The 18989-nt window shown below is 48.6% G+C and overlaps 1 protein-coding gene across 4 annotated transcripts in view; it reads left to right on the top strand.

The window, feature by feature from the left end:
* Nucleotides 1-18875, top strand: part of UBN1 (ubinuclein 1) — a 36541-nt gene extending 17666 nt beyond the window's left edge. For 3 of the 4 annotated variants that reach the window (XM_003928496.4, XM_074381632.1, XM_039478258.2), the window contains exons 8-18: nt 5170-5240; nt 6865-6994; nt 7166-7284; nt 7497-7625; nt 7806-7952; nt 9157-9207; nt 9304-9346; nt 10490-11707; nt 12832-13072; nt 13343-13432; nt 16620-18875. In XM_003928496.4, coding sequence (XP_003928545.2) covers nt 5170-5240; nt 6865-6994; nt 7166-7284; nt 7497-7625; nt 7806-7952; nt 9157-9207; nt 9304-9346; nt 10490-11707; nt 12832-13072; nt 13343-13432; nt 16620-16669 — 2289 coding nt within the window. In that variant the 3' untranslated portion in view covers nt 16670-18875. The remainder of the gene's footprint in view (nt 1-5169; nt 5241-6864; nt 6995-7165; nt 7285-7496; nt 7626-7805; nt 7953-9156; nt 9208-9303; nt 9347-10489; nt 11708-12831; nt 13073-13342; nt 13433-16619) is intronic. The other variant, XM_003928497.4, reaches the window with a different exon arrangement.
* The last annotated feature ends 114 nt before the right edge of the window (nt 18876-18989 follow it).

Here is an 18989-nt window from a genome sequence, read left to right as displayed (position 1 = left end):
ACATCTTGGTCCTAGATGACACACGAATCAGTTTCTATCACTGGCTACAAAACTGCCCCCCAAATTTCCCTAATCACAGCAGTTTGTTTCTCCTAACTCTGGATCCACGCTGGTGGCTGCATTCAGCTGGCAAGTTGGCCAGGTGCTGGCAGGGCTTTTCTTTCCTGGTCTTTCATCCTGGCCTCCTTCAGGGCATGGTGGTCTCAGGGCAGCATTTCAAGAGTGCAAAGGTGGAAGCCACAGGTCCCTTGAGATCTAGCCTTAGAGGCTGTGTAACATGATTTCCACCACACTTTTGGTCAGAATGAATCACAAGAGCCACACAGATCCAAGGATTAGGGAGCTAGGGTGCACCTCTTGGGGAGTAGGATTTCTTTGTGGGAGGAATCTTTTTTTTTTTTTTTTTTTTTTTGAGACAGTCTCACTCCATCACTCAGGCTTGAGTAGTGAGTGCAGTGTGTGATCTCGGCTCACTGCAGCCTCCACATCTGCCTTCTGGGTTCCAGTGATTCTCCTGCCTCAGCCTCCTAAGTAACAGGGATTATAGCTATGAGCCACTGTGCCTTGCCTGTGATCCTGTTTTGCATTTTACCACAATACATAGCAGATTCTCATCCCATGTATATTGATCCCTTAGGGGAAAAACACTTTCTTTGTGAGAAGCAAAATTAGGTATATCTTCTAACTAAATATGGTACTTAAAACTTTAAGAAATACCTTTGAAAACTTGTGTATGTTAAAGAGGTCCTCTGAGAGGGAACCTTGGTGATGCCTCTGCTTACATTCACTGTGTTCTCAGATTAGCCTGTTTTTCGTTTCTTACTGATTTGTATTGTATGTACATTTGTATAGGCTCCAATGAATTCAGTGATTTGATGGCCTTATCCTGTCCTCTCAATATGCATTGATGGTGTCTTCTCTCTTGGTTGTTGGCAGGTACAGGTGCTGAGAAAGCTCAGGTTTGATGTCCCTTTGGGTTACTGTCTTGAGGTAGTTTGGCAGCTGCTCAGCCTCGGGCTGTACAAATAACCCAGGTCTATTTTGGTCCTCTTCAGTCAAGCATAACATAGAGACAATACTAAGAGCAGGAGTGAAAGAGACCCCATGTCATCCACCCCTCTAGTCTGCCCTCCTATAGAATTAGAACCCCTTATCATAGGAAGTCCAGGGAGGGATGGCTCCAAAGAGAATAAGGTAGGAAAAAAATAAAAAAACAAAAACTTGTTCGATCTTCTTAAAAAGAAAAAAAAAAAATCCTGCCAGACTTTCTTCTATTCAGCAAAAACAGATGCAGTATTTAAGATTTTGAAGGCCAGGCGCGGTGGCTCAAGCCTGTAATCCCAGCACTTTGGGAGGCTGAGGTGGGTGGATCACGAGGTCAAGAGACCGAGACCATCCTGGTCAACTTGGTGAAACCCCGTCTCTACTAAAAATACAAAAAAATCAGCTTGGCATGGTGGTGGGTGCCTGTAATCCCAGCTACTCAGGAGGCTGAAGCAGGAGAATTGCCTGAATCCAGGAGGCGGAGGTTGCGGTGAGCCGAGATCGCACCATTGCACTTCAGCCTGGGTAACAAGAGTGAAACTCCGTCCCAAAAAAAAAAAAAAAAAAAAAGATTTTGAGCTGGGTGTCAAAAGGCCACAAGTGGCTTTTCTTACAATAAATAAAACAGCTCATTAAAAGGTCGTTGGAATAATTATGAGTCAGCATGATTGGGGTGGTTAACTTCATTTCCCAGTTAACTTAGGATAAATTTACACAACTTCTGGGGTAAGAGTGTCTCTTTTTAGAGGTGAGGGACCTCCCTTATTTTTGGAAGACTGTCAGATATGTATTGAGTTGCTCTTTTAATTAGATTTACTTTAAAACGCTGCAGTACACTATCTTCAGTATAAAACCAGACCCTTGGAGATACTATCTATGCCAGGCATCCCCATACTTTTTACACAGGGGCCCAGTTCACTGTCCCTCAGACTGTTGGAGGAAAAATATTTTTTAAAATGACGTAATATTTAAAATAAGATTGCATAAAGATTACATAGAAAGCTTCTGAAATATTGTACAAATGGCTATCTAAACAGAGAATTTGGCCAGGCAAGGTGGCTTATGCCTGTAATTGCAGTTTTTTGGGAGGCCACGGTGGGAGGATCACCTGAGCCCAGGAGTTTGAGACCAGCATGGGTAACATAGTGAGAAAAAAATCTAAAAATTAGCCAGGTGTGGTTGTGTGCTCCTGTTGTCCCAGCTGCTTGGGAGGCTGAGGCTGGAGGATTGTTTGAGCCAGGGAGGTCAAGGCTGCAGTGAGCTATGATTATGCCACTGTACTCCAGTCTGGGTGACAGAGTGAGACCATCTTAATAAAATGAGATAAAATTTGATTGGAAATTTAAGCTCTTGATGGGTCTGATAGTGTGGCATTTGAACTACTTGTTAGTTTGAATTAATGTGAGAGTGCTTCTGGATCTTATAACTAGCAGCATGAGCTTAAGCAAAAAAAATTGTTTTTTTTTTTTTCTCAGACTAATATAATTCTAGTACCTGCCAAGGTAGAATTCTGAATGCTTCCAAGAGTGTCAGAAATTGGCATATGGCTGGTTGAAAAGTCATGCCCTTTTTGTCATTATCCTTATGTTCATTTCTCCCCTCCGGGCTTTCCCCTAGCCAAGGGATCTTTAGAAGCTTGAGTTTTGCATATTTTCTTCCAACTTAGTTTTGGTTGTTTGACGTTAAGCTTTTCTTCCTCGAGTGTGCCTTACAGGAGTATCTGTTCATTGGTTCATTCATTCACTCAGTCAACATTTAGTAAATATTGTGTGACAGGCAGCCATGGGAAATATATTGATGAGTAAGACTCATTTTTTTTTTTAAGACAGGATCTCACTCTTGTCACCCAGGCTGGAGTGCAGTGGCATGATCCTGGCTCACTGCAACCTCTGTGCTCAGGGCTCAGGTGATCCTCCCATCTCAGCCTCCAGAGTAGTTGAGACCACAGGCATGCACCACCATGTCCAGCTTTTTTTTTTTGCTTGTATTTTTAGTAGAGACAGGGTCTCACCATGTTGCCCAGGCTGGTCACAAACTCCTGAGCTCGGGTGATCTGCCCACCTGTGTGCCTCCTAAAGTGTTAGGATTACAGGTGTGAGCCACTGCTCCCAGCCAAGGTTCCATTGTTATCTTCCGTGAGCTCCTTACATAAAAGGACTGATAGATAGGCAGACAGTGTACTGTAGGACAACAGAGTGAAGTAAGCTCTGTGGTGTCTGGTGGGCTATAAATAGCTAGACTTAAGGGGTAAAAGAGAGGCATTGAGGGGGGCATATAGGAAGTGGACTGGAGGCAACAGACTTGGCCAGCCTCCTGGGGAAGATGCCTAAGAGACGGCGGGGAGCAGAACTGAAGATGGGCCACTTGGTGGATGGCTGGGCCAGATTGTGGAGGACCCCAAATGCCATGTGAAGGAGTTTTGGTTTGATTCTAGGCTTGGGAAGAGCTGCTGAAGGGTTCTGAAGAAAGGAGTGGACGGTTTTAAGGTTGGAGTGCAATTATCAGAAGTGGGGAGCACAGGCAGAAGAGCAGAAGCTAGTAGGTCTGGTGTAAGCTGAGTTTGCAAACCAGAAGGCCGTCCATCCACAGAAGTGCAGTTGACCCTTGAACAGCATGGGGTTGGCCTGTGTGGGTCCACATACACGCACTTTTTATAACCAAAAGCAGGCTGATTTGAGGAATGCTAAATCTGTGTATAGAGGGCCAACTTTTTGTATAGGCAGGTTCCTGAGGGCCGACTGTGCACTTGGATTTTGGTATATGCGGGGGTCCTGTAACCAATACTCTTTCTATACCTGGCGTTGACTCTAATTGGAAATTACTCAGAGGTAACTGGAAATTCTGGTCCAGAGCTTAGATGAGAGGGTTTAGGGCTTAGTTTAGATTTGAGGGTACAGTTGTCTGTGTTATTTTGAAGCCCTGAGGGGGAAGAAGGTATTGGGAGAAGTGGGTTCTATGGAGAATCCTGGGGTCCACTTATGGAAAGGAGCTGGTGGAGGAGGCAGATGGAGAAGTTTGAATGGTTGGAAGGGACCCCAGAGGATGCAGTGAGACGAGATGAGTGGGGAAGATGATGGTGAGGGGGGATTAGCAGTGTCTGCAGTTTCAGAGGGGTTGATCCCTTCGTTCTAGATAGTCACCTCATCACCCTTGTTTGCTGTCATTATTATACTCATGTCTGATTTCAGAAATTTTATTTCACCCAAAGCCTTCAAACCAGCAGCTCTTGGGTTTAGATGAGTGGTTCTCAGCTCCCTTTGCACATCAGTGTCAGCGCGGTTGCTTTGAAAGAGTACTTGAGCCACTTGTAGAGAGTGCGCATTTCTGAGTCTCCTTTCCAGAGATTGTGATTTGAGTGGCCTGAGTTGGTCCAAGCTTCCCAGGAATTTCAGTATGCAACCAAGTGTGAGAACCCCTAATGCAAACTTCTGCAGGGTCTGCTTTTCTGTCTTTTCTCAGTGTCTTGGCTGCCTGCCATGGTTGCTTCAGGAGTCTCTGAGCTTGCTGTGTGTGTGTTAACTGTGTTCTTTTGGAAAGTAAACTAAGACTGTGCTGAAATTCCTATAACCTTGTGTTAATAGGTGGTATGCTGGGTTAGTTATACATATGTTCTGGATGATAGAGAGCTTGTTATATACCATAAGTAGATTAGGAATTTTCAAAGAGTTTTAATCTCCTTGGTGCCAGAGCTACACATTATTATTATTTTTGTAGATAAAAGGCCTTTAAATCTTATAGGCTGGTGGAAGTTTTGATTATTTTTGTACTGTAGATATATGGAAATCCCAACTAATGGTGTAGTTGATAGTGTATGGACATGGGTTAGTTGGCTGTATTGGCCTGTGACAAAGTGCACTGTAATTGCTTTGACTCTGTGATTTTCTTTTCTGTGACTGTTTTAAGTCCTGAGGAGAAGTAGCAGCCCACAGATGCTGCAGCATCGTTGGAAGAGAGCATATTGATCACAGGCGAAGTTAACCCGGGACTAGGGTGGAGTCGAAAGGTGGCAGTGTGATTGTATCGACAGGTGCTCTTTCTGGAGCGATGACTCCTGTCCCTGTGGGTGAGCTTGAGGGACATGTGGGGAAAGTGCACTAACGGCTGTTACTGTCTGCTGTGCACCAGGCTGCCAGAGCTGCTGAGGGGGAGAGCAGACAGAAGTTCTTCACCCAGGATATTAATGGAATCCTATTAGAGTGAGTATCTTCTGTCTGTCTGTCTGTCTGTTTCTGCTATTACTGTGCTTGGGGTGAGCCAGCCAGGGGAGAATGGGAATACAATTGAACTGCGTAAAAGTGACCACCAATGAGATAAAAGGATTGGATAAACATGGTTTGTTGTTTTTCTATTAAAAAACAAAACACAGGCCGGGCGCGGTGGCTCAAGCCTGTAATCCCAGCACTTTGGGAGGCTGAGGCGGGTGGATCACAAGGTCAAGAGATCGAGACCATCCTGGTCAACATGGTGAAACCCCGTCTGTACTAAAAATAAAAAAATTAGCTGGGCATGGTGGCGTGTGCCTGTAATCCCAGCTACTCAAGAGGCTGAGGCAGGAGAATTGCCTGAACCCAGGAGGTGGAGGTTGCGGTAAGCTGAGATCATGCCATTGCACTCCAGCCTGGGTAACAAGAGCGAAACTCCGTCTCAAAAAAAAAAAAACACACAACAGGGACACCAAATATTTTTCTCCAGAAGCCATAGACCTTCCTGATCTTGGGCAGCAGGCATTAATAGCATATGATAATCACAGCCTGTTAGAAGAGGATTTCTTAGTAGGTGTGAGATGAGAGAGAGAGAGAAGGTGTTGCTTTCCTGTCTCTCAGAATTGTGAAGAATGAGAGATCACCTGGTGGCCTCAGGGACCTGCTCTGCCTCAGGTGTTGCATGGCGTCCCTGGCCGGTCCCCTCTCGCTCACACTCCTGATCCTAGTGCCACGTGCATCATCCTGTAATGCTGTTCCCATACTCCTGAGCCTCTGAGACACCATGCTGTGTGAATTGGGCTAAAAAGCAGAAGAGCAAAGGTTTATAAATCCAGACTGAGAAAAGCGAATCCTTGTGGCCTGGCCTGCAGGATTGCAGCTTTTCTCCTGGTTGCAGTTTGTGGCAGGAGAAGCTTGTCGCTCAACAGCTGAGGAGGTTGTGTATGTAAGATGAGTTGTCAGTATGTGGCTGTGTTTTAGCAAATGGGCTCTCCTGGCCAGGACCTGATCGGCCCCTTGGGTCAGGAAGTGTAGGCTGCAGAGAGCACCGGAGCATTGGCGTGGATGAGAGGGTTGTGTAAAGAAGGAACTTGCTTGAGCGTACCAAATATGGACAGCTCAAGGCATTGAAGAGAATTTTTTTTTTTTTTTTTTTTTTTTTTTTGCTTATTTAGATGGAGAAACTGGAGGGGTCGGGCTTTCCCTAACATTATAATGGTTGATAGAACTGGGAACTAGGAGGTAAAATAAGGAAATGCTGCTGGAAGGTATTTCCTGTCAGCCCCAAGTAACTCATGACTTTCTACTTTGAAAGCTTTATGTTTTCTCTAAGAAATTTAGTGCTTCAGAGCTTGTTCTTCTGGGCTCTGTTTTCCTGGTTTGTTTTTGACCTGAGCCTTGACCCACATTACTTAGCCATGTTCATCAGGTTGGGAGTTGTTCCTGTTTGTTGATGGCTGAAGATGTGTTTCTGTGGGACCTCGGTTACATTGTGTGACCTGCAAGACAGGATCTGGCCTGCCTTTGGCTGCTAACTTTGCTCTGCACATATGGGGAGCTGATGAAGACGGGAGTTGCAGCGAGCTGCAGCCAGTGGTGACTGTGTTCTCTTCTTCAGCATAGAGGCGCAGACTCGGGAGTTGAGCAGTCAGGTCCGCTCTGGGGTGTATGCCTATCTTGCATCATTCCTGCCCTGCAGCAAGGATGCCCTGCTCAAGCGTGCTCGGAAACTTCACCTCTATGAACAGGTAGGTGACTGAAGTGAAGCCCTTTGGCTTTGGGGCCTGGTGGAGGGGTGACTGAATCTTCATTGATGCCACATCTGCTGCCCCACTGCCTCCTTGTGATCACCCCATCGTGCATCCCAAGTGTAAGGGCCTTGTGTAAACCTGCCTTGAATTGTGTCCCGCCCTCCGCAGGGGGGGCGTCTGAAGGAGCCTCTCCAGAAGCTGAAGGAAGCCATTGGCAGGGCAATGCCGGAGCAGATGGCCAAGTACCAGGACGAATGCCAGGCACACACACAGGCAAAGGTCGCCAAGTAAGTGTCCTGGCACTTTGGTGGTGTGACCCTCCCATCTTGCCTCTTGCCCTCCCATTTCTCAGTATTTGCTGCCATTTCCAAAGGAGCCTCTTAGCTCTTCTTTGGCCTTTTCTCATTCTCTTTTCTCATTCCCAGTTGTGCAGCGGGTGAGGGGAGAGGTGATGGGCAGGAGCACCTTGGGGCCCCATGTGGTTCTGTTCACCCCACAGGATGCTGGAAGAGGAGAAGGACAAGGAGCAGAGGGACCGGATTTGTTCAGATGAGGAAGAAGATGAAGAAAAAGGGGGCAGGAGGATAATGGGGCCCCGGAAGAAGTTCCAGTGGAATGATGAGATCAGGTGTGCCTGCACTGGGACTTAGCCTCTCTGGAGGGTTGGTGGGGCAGTGTCTGAGCATGTCCCATATTGCTGACAAAGGTTAGGCTCGTTTGCTTTCATCAGGGCTGCCGAAAGCACGATTGGAACATTGAAGAAACATCTGGAGTAGTTTGGAGTTTATGATTTCTGCCTCCTCCTCAGGGAGCTGCTGTGCCAGGTGGTGAAGATCAAACTGGAGAGCCATGACCTGGAGAGGAACAACAAAGCCCAGGCTTGGGAGGACTGTGTGAAGGCCTTTCTGGACTCGGAAGTCAAGCCCCTCTGGCCCAAAGGCTGGATGCAGGCCAGGTGAGGGCTGTGTGCCGAGATGGGGCATCTGTGCAGTCAAGACATGTTTGAATGCTGCTTTTGTGCCAGGCCCACAGGATCCCTGCCTGCAGGGAGTGACTGTCTAATCGCCTCAACTCTGATCTCACCTGAGTAATTGAGGGACATGCAGGTAGCTGGGAAAGGGTCTTCCGGGTTTTCCCTGGAGGAAGGGAAGTTGCCTGTGGGGTTTTGTCTTTGTCATTTCTTGTCCCACTTCAGTTGAGGTTTGGCCTCCCATCTCAGTATGCACTTTCCTGTTTTAACATACGGGCTCCTGAGAGCATTTGAGAGGTGGTTTCTGCTTGGGTCTTTCCTGATGTTCCTGAAGAAGTCTCATTTGCAAGGTAGCAGGGATGATTCCTTATTGGAACTAAATGCCAGGCTTCTGTCTCAGACGCTGCCTTGTATGAAGTTGCTTCCTGCAAATGAAGTACTTCTGTCATACACAGGACAGAAAAAGTTACCTGGAGTGATTTTCTGGATTGGGCCCAGATCATCTGTTGTGCTAACAGATCTTTGAACCTTTGAAATTGCTGTCCTCTTCACATAGGCTGGACTCAGATAAAGAACATTTTTGTTGAGTTTTTCAGGACAAAGACATTCTGGGTCATTCCATGTTTTATTCTTGGAAGGGAGGGCATAGGCAGTATGGAAAGTGCTTGACCTTTAGGGAAGCATCACCATGAGAGGTTTGGGGCAGCGCCGTACACTTTCTTGGTAAAAACCAGCCAACGTGATCCTATCACCAGGAATTTGGCTCACCAATTGATTGACCTTTTTTTTGTGGAGGGGCAGTCAAAGTCTTGCTCTGTTGCTCAGACTGGAGTACAGTGGCACGATCTCAGCTCACTGCAACCTCTGCCTCCCGGGTTCAAGCGCTTCTCCTGCCTCAACCTGCTCAATAGCTGGGACAACAGGTGCCACCATACCTGGCTACTTTTTATATTTTTAGTAGAGACAGGGTTTCACTATATTGGCCAGGCTGGTCTCGAACTCCTGACCTTAGGTGATCCACCTGCCTCAGCCTCCCCAAGTGCTGGGATTATAGGCATGAGCCACTGTGCCCAGCCAATTGATACTTAATGAGGGATAGCCACTGAATTCAGGAACACTGGCAAAGCTCTGGAAGCAGAGTCCCAGCTTTCTGGGGCATGTACAGATGCCCAGGGTTTGTGTCTTTCAGGACCCTGTTCAAGGAGAGCAGACGAGGCCACGGGCACCTGACTTCAATCCTGTGAGTATCTTGGTGTTTTCACATCTCAGGGTAAGTGTTGTTGTGGTCTCCTGTGGATATCCTCTAAACCTTTTCTTTGCTCATTCCTTTGAACAGGGCCAAGAAGAAAGTTATGGCCCCTTCTAAAATCAAGGTGAAGGTGAGTCATCCTGCTCAGGTCATGCGTCAGCTATGCTCATCTTCCTGCAACCATGCCCTGGAAATCTCTCAAGTGACTGTGGAAGCTCATTGAGCTTTGTTGGTCTGGGGACGGCTATTCAGGATGGTATTCTTGCAGTCTGCCAGGACAGAGACCGGAGCCACTTACCCCCCTCTAGCCTTGGTTCTACAAACAGTATGCAGCTGGCCCAGTTCCTGGGGTTCTTGTGGGATTAAGTGGGATCTTCTTGGCAGCCCTCTGAGGAGTCAAGAGCTCCTGCAGGTGTGAATGTATTATTACACTGTGATGATCTTTGTACAGAAAGAAATATACTCTAGCCAAGTGCAGTTTAGCTTGGAGCCACAGCAGAAAGGAAAGGTGACTTTGCTGAGCTACCAGGCAGAAATGGAGGGCAGTGCAGTGGCTTAAGAATAGACACTTAGATGTTGCAGAAACCTCTCAGGGTAGTAAAAATTGCTGTTTATCAACATTTTTGCCAGTTGTTAGTGTGGTGTCCTTAAGCCATCCCTAAGCAGACCATGAGGATGAGACGTGCAGGTCATTTACTCCTGAGTGTCTGTTGAGCTCTCACAATGTCTCAGACACTGTTGTAAGCACTGGGGCTGCAGGAGTGAAGGATTAGACCCAGCTCCTTTTCCCATGAAAAAAGCCCTCTTCTTTGAATCCCTTAGGAGGTCGGTGCTGGGAAAAATCTGGGAGGAAAGCAGCTGCTGTAAGGCAATTCTTAGGCCATGACTTGGTCTGATTGCAGCTGGGAGCACGTTGAGACAGTGGGAACGCCAGTAGGCAGAGTGTCTCTTCATGAGAGTCTTGCACTTTTCAAAACAAAAAAATTTCTCTTGGTGGTGTATTTGTTCTTCGTAACGAAGTATACCAGGGTAAACGAAGTATACCATGGTATATCAGGTTGGCTCTGGCCAACGAGATACTCACCAGGGGGTGTTGAAGTCATGGCATCTAAAGTCAAGGTGGGTGCAGCTTCTGCTCTCCCACCACTTGTTTGTAATTATACAGGAAGTCCCAGTTTTTTGCGACTCGAGTTCACATGTTTGCTTCCTCACAACAGCCCAGTGTTGGCATCTTTGGACCTTTCTAAACACCAACATTTCTGTTTTCCTTTAGGAATCATCTATGAAGCCTGATAAAAAGGTTTCTGTCCCATCAGGACAGATTGGCGGCCCTATTGCTTTGCCCTCAGATCACCAGACTGGAGGCCTGAGCACTGGGGCCTCAGGTAGGGAGCTCCCATCCCAGGCATCAGGTGGCCTTGCTAACCCTCCTTCTGTCACCCTGGAGGACTCGTTGGATGAAGACTTGATCCGTAATCCAGCCTCCTCTGTGGAAGCCGTGTCCAAGGAATTGGCTGCATTGAATAGCAGAGCAACTGGGAACTCTGAATTCACACTGCCTGCACCCTCAAAAGCACCTGCAGAAAAAGTTGGAGGTGTTTTATGTACAGAGGAAAAAAGGAACTTTGCAAAGCCTAACGCTTCTGCTCCACCACCAGCTAGCTCTCTGCAGTCACCCCTTAATTTTCTGGCAGAACAGGCTCTGGCACTGGGGCAGTCCTCTCAGGAGAAAAAACCAGAGAGTTCTGGCTACAAAGAGCTGTCCTGCCAGGCTCCCCTCAATAAGGGCCTGCCAGAAGTACACCAGTCCAAAGCAAAGCACCACAGCTTGCCACGGACGTCTCATGGGCCCCAGGTGGCAGTTCCCTTGCCCGGCCCCCAGGTAAAAGTCTTTCATGCCGGCACTCAGCAGCAGAAAAACTTCACACCCCAATCTCCATTTGCCAATAAGCTCCAAGGCCCAAAGGCTTCCCCTCCACAGTGTCATCGTTCCCTCCTGCAACTAGTGAAGACAGCGGCCAAAGGCCAGGGCTTCCATCCCTCCGCACCAGCCACCTCAGGAGGCCTGCCAGCCTCCAGCAGCAGCTCTCATAAGACCCCAGCCTCGTCCTCTTCTGCCCTGAGCCATCCAGCAAAGCCACACTCAGCCAGCTCTGCAGGCTCATCTTACAAGAGTAATCCCTTTGTCAGCTCTATCTCCAAACATGGGGTTTCCTCTGGCAGCTCTTCGTCAGGAGGAACACCGGTCCAAGGTTCTGCTTCTGGGAACCTGCTCCCTGGCATACAGCCTCCCTCAGTGGGACAGGCCACCAGCCGACCTGTACCGAGCTCAGCAGGGAAAAAAATGCCCGTTTCCCAGAAGTTGACCCTGGTAGCCCCTCCAGGTGGTCCAAACGGAGATTCCGGCAGTGGGACCCAGGGAGTGGCAAAGTTGCTGACCTCGTCCCCAAAGCCCTCTGCAGTTAGTGTGACATCGTCTACCTCCTTGCCAGTGAGTATCCGGCATAGCAGCCTGCCCTGCCCACTTGTAGGGGCCTTGGGGATGAGGTTCTTACCTTTCCCCTGGTGCAGTGTGAGATCTGAAACCACAGGTCGGGTAGGAACAGTGGGCTCAGATGGAGGAAGGGAGACTCGGCTTCCTGTTCTCAGGTATTTGCTCTTCTGGTGCTTCCATTCTGGAGGCCCAGGATGGCCTAAATCGTCTTCTGAGGAGGGCGAAGGGAGCGGAAGGATGACCAGCACTGTGCCTTTTCAGAGGCTGGGTCTGCCTGTGGCACAGAGTGAGCCACAGCACTTGCCCTCCGTGACCCCTTGCCTCTCCATCTCTGCAAACAAGCAGGGGCGGAAATGCTGTCCCCTGTCAGTTTGTAGTCGTGTGGAGGTGTTCGTAGCCCAGGAATAGCAGTACCCTCTAAGAGTGATTCTGCTGGTTTTAGAAGGACTGAGTCCAATAATGCATCCTGCTTGTGTGTAATTACAGCAGGTTCAGGAAGAGGGAGTGAGCATTTTTTTCCCTTTTTCTAATACATAAATTGTGTGGTTGAAAAGACAAAACCATAGAAAGGTCTGTTGGAGGTCTCACTTCCCTCTTCCCTGCATCCACCACCCCGTAAGGTAACTGTGCTCCTTAGTTTCTGGTTTACTTTCCTCTTTCTTTTTAAATGAAAGATTAATAAATACATACAAATGTATGGCTGTATGTGTATGTATGTCTGTATGTAAATATATTTACATGTGTATAAATATACATGAACATTTGTAGATATATGACAATATTTTTCCCTTCACCAAGGAGACATATTTGTTCATTTTTTTGAGACAGAGTCTGGCTCTGTCTCCTAGGCTGGACTGCAGTGGTGCGATCACAGCTCACTGCAAACTCTGTAGGAGATGTATTTAATATCCTGCTTTTTAAAAAATGTGGTTCCCTGGAATCCATTCCATGTTGGTTCATAAAGACTGTCCTGGGTCCCGTCTTTAGGGCTGAGGGTCAGAGGGAGCCTCCCAGGGCCATCTGACCTGCATGTGTGTGTCCTCCTTTGTGCTGCCAGGTTTGGTGTGAGTCATCTGGGAACAGGACTGGAGTTCTTACTGCTTGCTGTGTTTCTTCCTTAGAAAGGAGCGAGTGGGACTCTGCTACTGGCCAGCTCCTCTTTGATGCCTTCACCCTACAAGTCCAGCAGCCCAAAGCTGTCTGCGGCCATGAGCTCGAACTCCCTGGGAATTATAACCCCCGTCCCGATTCCTGTCCACGTGCTCTCCTTCAGCACCGACTCCTCTGCCAAAGCAGGGGTCTCCAAGGATGCCATCGTCACAGGCCCTGCCCCTGGACCCTTCCACCATGGCCTTGGCCACAGTAAGTGCTGCTTTGCTGCCTTTGGTCGCTGGGAAACCTCTAGGCTGTCGCCAGGGCTCCTGCTGTTGTGTACTCTGGTTCCTGTGTTCAAGTCTGGTGTGTGACTGTGGGGAACATCTCGGGGAACAGTGCCGAGGCCCTGCCCTTTTGGGTGTGGTACCCAGACTGACCTGGTAGGTTGTCGGGGGCTCTTGGCTGCTGGAGCTGCTTTTCTGTTCCTGTCTTCAATGTGTGTGTTTTGTTCTTTTCTCCCCTCCTGTTCTCTCTCAGGTCTTCTGGCTGGCTTGCACTCCAGCCCACCCCACGCAGCGCCTCTCCCACACGCTGCCGTGCCCACCCATATCCCGCAGAGTCTGCCAGGTAATCACCCGACGATCAGTGTGCCACGCGCACTGTGTGCCTTCGCCCTCTCTGCCCCTAGGTGCTGTGCCACTGCCAAGGGTCTTGGTGTCTTTGCCTTGTTGCTGTTGTTGTTTTGGTTTGTCCTTTGTGCTTTGTTAGTACTCAGGGTAACAGGTGCTTCTCTTGGGGTTTCCTCTGGTGCCCGCCTTGGAGCTCCCGCTGGGTCAGCCTCAGCCTGTGTGATCACAGGGAAAGTTGCGGGGGGAGAGCTTTGTGTGCAGTGGAGCAGCTCCTAACCCTCAGCTGTTTTTTCTCTTCAGTTAATAAAAGGTTAATGGTCTGGGTGCAGTGGCTCACAACTGTAATCCCAGCACTTTGGGAGGCCGAGGCGGGTGGATCACAAGGTCAGGAGATCGAGACCAACCTGGCCGACGTGGTGAAACCCCGTCTCTACTAAAATAAAAAAACAAGCCGAGTGTGGAGGCACACACCTGTTAATTCCAGCTACTTGGGAGGCTGAGGCAGGGGAATTGCTTGAACCTGGGAGGCGGAGGTTGCAGTGAGCTGAGATCACGTCACTGCACTCCAGCCTGGTGACAGAGCAAGACTCCATCTCCCCAAAAGAAAAAAAATGGTAATGGGCATATTCTCCAAGGGCTAATTAGGTACAACAAAGCCTTGAAATGCAAGCTGCCCCACTTTCCAGATATGATTGCTTAACAGAAGGTTCTCTAAACTTTGTTTCCATTAAAGGGAAAATCCAGGTAGCAGCCAGAGGCCACAGTGCAAGACTTTGAGAGGAGTAGCTTTAAATCTGTCCAGGTGTATAAAAACTCCATCAAAACAGATGTGGGAGCACACCAGGCAGGTGGCCGGTGGTCTCTGTAGAATAGCGCCTTCTGAAATAGGGAGTCTGTAAAACCCCAGGCTTGAGGCTGGTTTGGTGGCACCGGAGAAGAGGGCAGGCACCTTTGCACTGAGTGTATCTGTCTCACTCTGTCCCGAGTCCTCGATTCTTGGGTATGCCTCTTGGAATTCTGGTATGGGAAGTCTCATGGTATCTTGGCTTTGACCTAGTGTTCTTCCTGCTGTAGACCTGCTTCACACATGACCAGGGTGCTACTTGGATAAGGGGAGCCACTCTTACGCAAGCCAGCCGAGGTAACCTTGGTGAACTGGTGCCAGGTGGGAGTAAGGACCCCCTGTGCTGCACGTCTCTTAGGTTAATGTCTGCCTCATGATGTGCTGTGGGTCCCTGGCACCATGGCATTTATAGAGAATGCCACAGGCCATATGGGGCAAGAGTGGATTTGTAAATCTCCACGATGGAAATTTCGCTTCTTTGAGTGGCTAAGCCTATAATACTGGTGACTCCTTTCCTTGGGAGGAGCAGTAAAATGTAGTGACTTCCTCTACAGACCGGAGGCTGCAGAGCCACTTTGGTGAGAGCAGGGGTCTTTTCAATGTCAGGCTGCCCTACATCTGCTTGCTTCCAGGAACATCACTCTCAGAAAAGTAAAGTAATTGAGGCTGGCTGTGGTGGCTTGCACCTGTAAACCCAGCACTTTGGGAGGCCAAGGCAGGAGAATTGCCTGAGTCCAGGAGTTCCAGACCAGCCTGGGCAACATGACAAGACCCCATCTCTACATTAAAAGAAGAAAATTAGCCGGGGGTGGTGGCATGTGCCTGTAGTCCCAGCTCCTCAGGAGGCTGAGGCAGAAGGGTCATTTGAGCCCAGGAGGTCAAGGCTGCAGCAAACTGTGGTCATGCTACTGCACTCCGGCCTGGGCAAGAGTGAGACCCTGTCTCAAAAAAAAAAAAAAAAAAAAAAAAAGATTGCTTTCTGCTATGTTTTCATTTTTCCCTTGGGTATGAAAAGGCTATGAGAATAGGTAGAGTAAGTGCTAGTGTTCTGTACCACTGTAGGGTGACTATGGTTAGCAATAGTATGTAGTTTCAAATAGCTAGGAAGAGGATATTGAATGTCCCCAACACAAGGAGATGATAAATGTTTGAGATGATGGATATGCTAGTTATCCTAATCTGATCACTACAAATTGTAGGTGTCAAAACATCACTATGTACCCCATAAAATACGTACTATTATTATGTGTCAGTTTGTAAAACTTTTTGAGGGTATCAGAGGCTGGACATGATGGCACTGGTGGGGGCAGGAGGATCGTTTGAACCCAGAAATTAGAGGGTATAGTTGTTGTGATCATGCCTGTGAATAGCTGCTGTACTCCAGCCTGGGCAACATAGTGAGACCTCATCTCTTAAAAAAAAAAATTTCATCTGGGTGTGGTAGCTCACACCTGTAATCCCAGCACTTTGGGAGGCCAGGGTGGGTGGATCATCTGAGGTCAGGAGTTTGAGACCAGCCTGACCAACATGGAGAAACCCTGTCTCTACTCAAAATACAAAATTAGCCAGGGGGATGGTGCATGCCTATAATTCCAGCTACTTGGGAGGCTGAGGCAGGAGAATTGCTTGAACCTGGGAGGCGGAGGTTGTGGTGAGCAGAGATCTTGCCTTTGCACTCCAGCCTGGGTGACAGAGCAAAATTCTGTGCCCCCCCCCCAAATTTTTTTTACATCAATTTAAAAGTTTGGAGGGGAAAAATGGCAATCAGAAAAGCAACTATGCCAAAACAGGGTTATCCAAGTGAGCTTCTCTCACTTCCTTAGATGCACTTCAGCATATAGGAGGACACGAGATGCGAGTGAGAAGCTATTTGCGCATTTCAGCTGTGTGACTTGTGTCTGCATTGCTTTCCTTTCCTCTGTGGACTGAGAATGCTAGTGCCTTTGAAATTGTCTTTATAGGACCTGTGTCTTTGATGGTAAGAGAATGATCATTGCTGCTTTGAGTTCTGTGTGATTGTCATTGTCAGATCTCACGTTGGGATGGCAATTGTAGCGTGAGATGAAGTAATCCAAGTTGCATAGCAGAGTCGCTATTCTGGGAATACTGTGCTGAATGGCCACTGACCCTCACAGTGCTAGCGTGTTTGCAGGCTGTGCCCAGGAGCAGTGGACATGGCTAACCACTGGCCGATGTCTCATGGCTTATTTGAGCCCTGGAACACTCAGCACTTGGGGACTTCTGCTATTTAGGTGATCCCCTTGAGGTTTGGTTACCACTGCTTTAAGGAAATCAGAGAGCCTGAAAAACTTGTGTTCCGATTTTTCTTACTCTTTTCCAGGTGCTTCTCAGCTTCACGGGAAAGGGCCTGCTGTACCACGGAAGTTATGATCGCTTCAGAGGCAAGGCTTGCCACTTGGGTCTGGGTGGAATCAGAATGTGCAGGTCTCCCAGGATGGACACTCACTGCGCCCTTTCTGCTGCTTGGTGTTCTGGAGGAGCGTGAGTTCTCAGTGGAGCGCTTCTTGGCACTTCTGACATGCCTCCTACGGAGGGAGCCGTCCCCTTGCTGCTGAGGAGGCACATACTTCCCCATGCTCTGGGCCTTGTGGCTCTGTTGCTGGACGGTGTTGGAGGGGCAGCTCTAGGCTGGGGTGTGTGTTGGGCCATGGCAGGAGGCACGGTGTTTACAGGCTCTGGTGGCAGAGCAGTCGGCACACCTGCGTGTGAATCTGCCCGACCCCCTGGCGTTTGGTCACAGTACCTCAGAGCGTCCCACTGCCCAGGGGCTCATTCTGGCCACAGTAAGCTTCCTGGATGGTCACAGTGCCGTCCCATCTCCAGGCTGTGTGCTCAAGAGGACAAAACCCAGGCCAGAGCCACAGCTGGGAGACCTACGTTGTCCCTGCAAAATACTAAGAACACCTAAGGTGTGCTCACTGTGGGGGCTAGTTTCTCCTCGGAACATGACAGTGAAGCTCTTTTAGAGAAAAGACCTTTGTAGATTCAACAATTGTGATAGGATTTTTACAGACACCTATTTTGGGCTCAGTTTTCATCATTACCATTAAATGCATTGGATAGAAGGGGACTGTTCTTCACACATTATATTATAGGAAGACATAATTCCAGTGCCTTTATGGTGGAGCAGAATTCGACAACACATGTCCATTCAGCCGTGAGTGGATATGAGATGAAGACCTTTTTAAAGATCTGTCTGTATTCCAAGACATAGCCAGTTTTACTTAATTGAGTTTTTTACACTTGCACATCATTATCTGTGCCGTCCTGACTAGAAGGCTGTCTGGGCCCCCAGATCCCAAGTCCCAGTGTAGCCAGGGCTCCCATTTTCCACAGTTCGTGCAGTTGGACTGCAGAGCCCAAAGCCCTTCATCTCTCTGAAAGCCAAGGATACCGGGGGTCCCAAGTCACAGATAGACATTCCAGTTTGTCTTCTTAGGAATCATTCGTAGGTAGATCTGCAGAAACAGGCCTCTTTGAAGTGTCTGCCAGGCAGAGATAGGCCTTGAAGTCCTGGGGCTCTCCAGGCAGTGGGATTACGTGTCAACCTAAGGGTGCTGTGCGGAAGAGCTTGGAGAGTAGATCAGAGAGACTAGAACAGTTACTGCAGAGCTCCTAAGTCACCACTCAACCAGTGGCTGTTTCACAAGGGTTTGAGGGCACTTGCCTGTCCTGTGAGGTCTGTGCCACAATGCGAGTCTGAACTGACTGCTCCAGTTAGGTGATCTCAGGCACATTGAGAGTATACAGCATCCTTAGCACCTACTGTGGGAAGATGGACTGCTCTTGGCTCCTGACTCCCAGGGTACAGTGCTCAGTAACTCATCCTTCATGCAGAGGTTTGCTGGCCTTCACGGTTTCCCAAGCAGCAAGACCTCTGTCCACCCTTTGGCCTGGCCTCTGCTCTGACTCTTTTTTTTACATAAGAACCGATAGGTGTTTCACGTTGGGCTAAGTGGATTCCTTATCCCTTTGTTATATGTATTTTTTGCAACTTGGATTTCCAGTTTGTTTACAGAGTAGTCTTAGGTAGTAGCAAAAGAGCCAAAGAAGAGATTTGTATTGCTGAGCTCAAAGCCAAGCAGAGGCCGGCAGTGGAGGCTGAGCAGGGACTCTCCAGGCTTCTCTGCCCACAACACCCGGGTCCCAGCCCCTCCTTCCTTTCCCTTTGGTGCTCCCTCCTCCCCATGTACGTTGCGCGCGCAGCTGGAGCAGAATACCCTCATTTTTAGGAATCTAGTGATGCCTCTTGCCTCAGGGAAATGTTTCTTTGATGGGGAGTTTGAGATTTCTTTTTGTTTATGCTTTATTTGTGGTAATGAAAGAGCGAATGACTGAACAGCCATGGCAGGGCAGATCTACAGGTGAGGCCGCGGCAGAGCGGCCTTGGGGTCTGGGGGCTGCAGGGGTTTCCTTGGCGCAGCAAACGTCTCTGAGCACTTACCGGGCGTGGCCGTTTCTTAGGTGTGAGAGGGGCTGTGGCTTTTGTGCAGCGACTATGTTGGTGTTAGGGGTGGTATGGAGATTGTTAATCTTGTATAAAGCGATTCAATAAATTGTTTCAAGGTTTCCAAAACATTTTTTCTCTTTTCTTTCTACCCTGTGCAAGTAGTCCTTCTATAGGAGCTGGTATGTGTGGAATATCCATTTTGGCTGAAAGACAAGAGGGAGTGGGGGAAATAAGCCTTGC

This window comes from Saimiri boliviensis, chromosome 12 (assembly GCF_048565385.1).
Source record: "Saimiri boliviensis isolate mSaiBol1 chromosome 12, mSaiBol1.pri, whole genome shotgun sequence".
In the NCBI taxonomy this organism is placed as follows: Eukaryota; Metazoa; Chordata; class Mammalia; order Primates; family Cebidae; genus Saimiri; species Saimiri boliviensis.
This window is presented reverse-complemented; position numbering and strand designations above follow the sequence as displayed.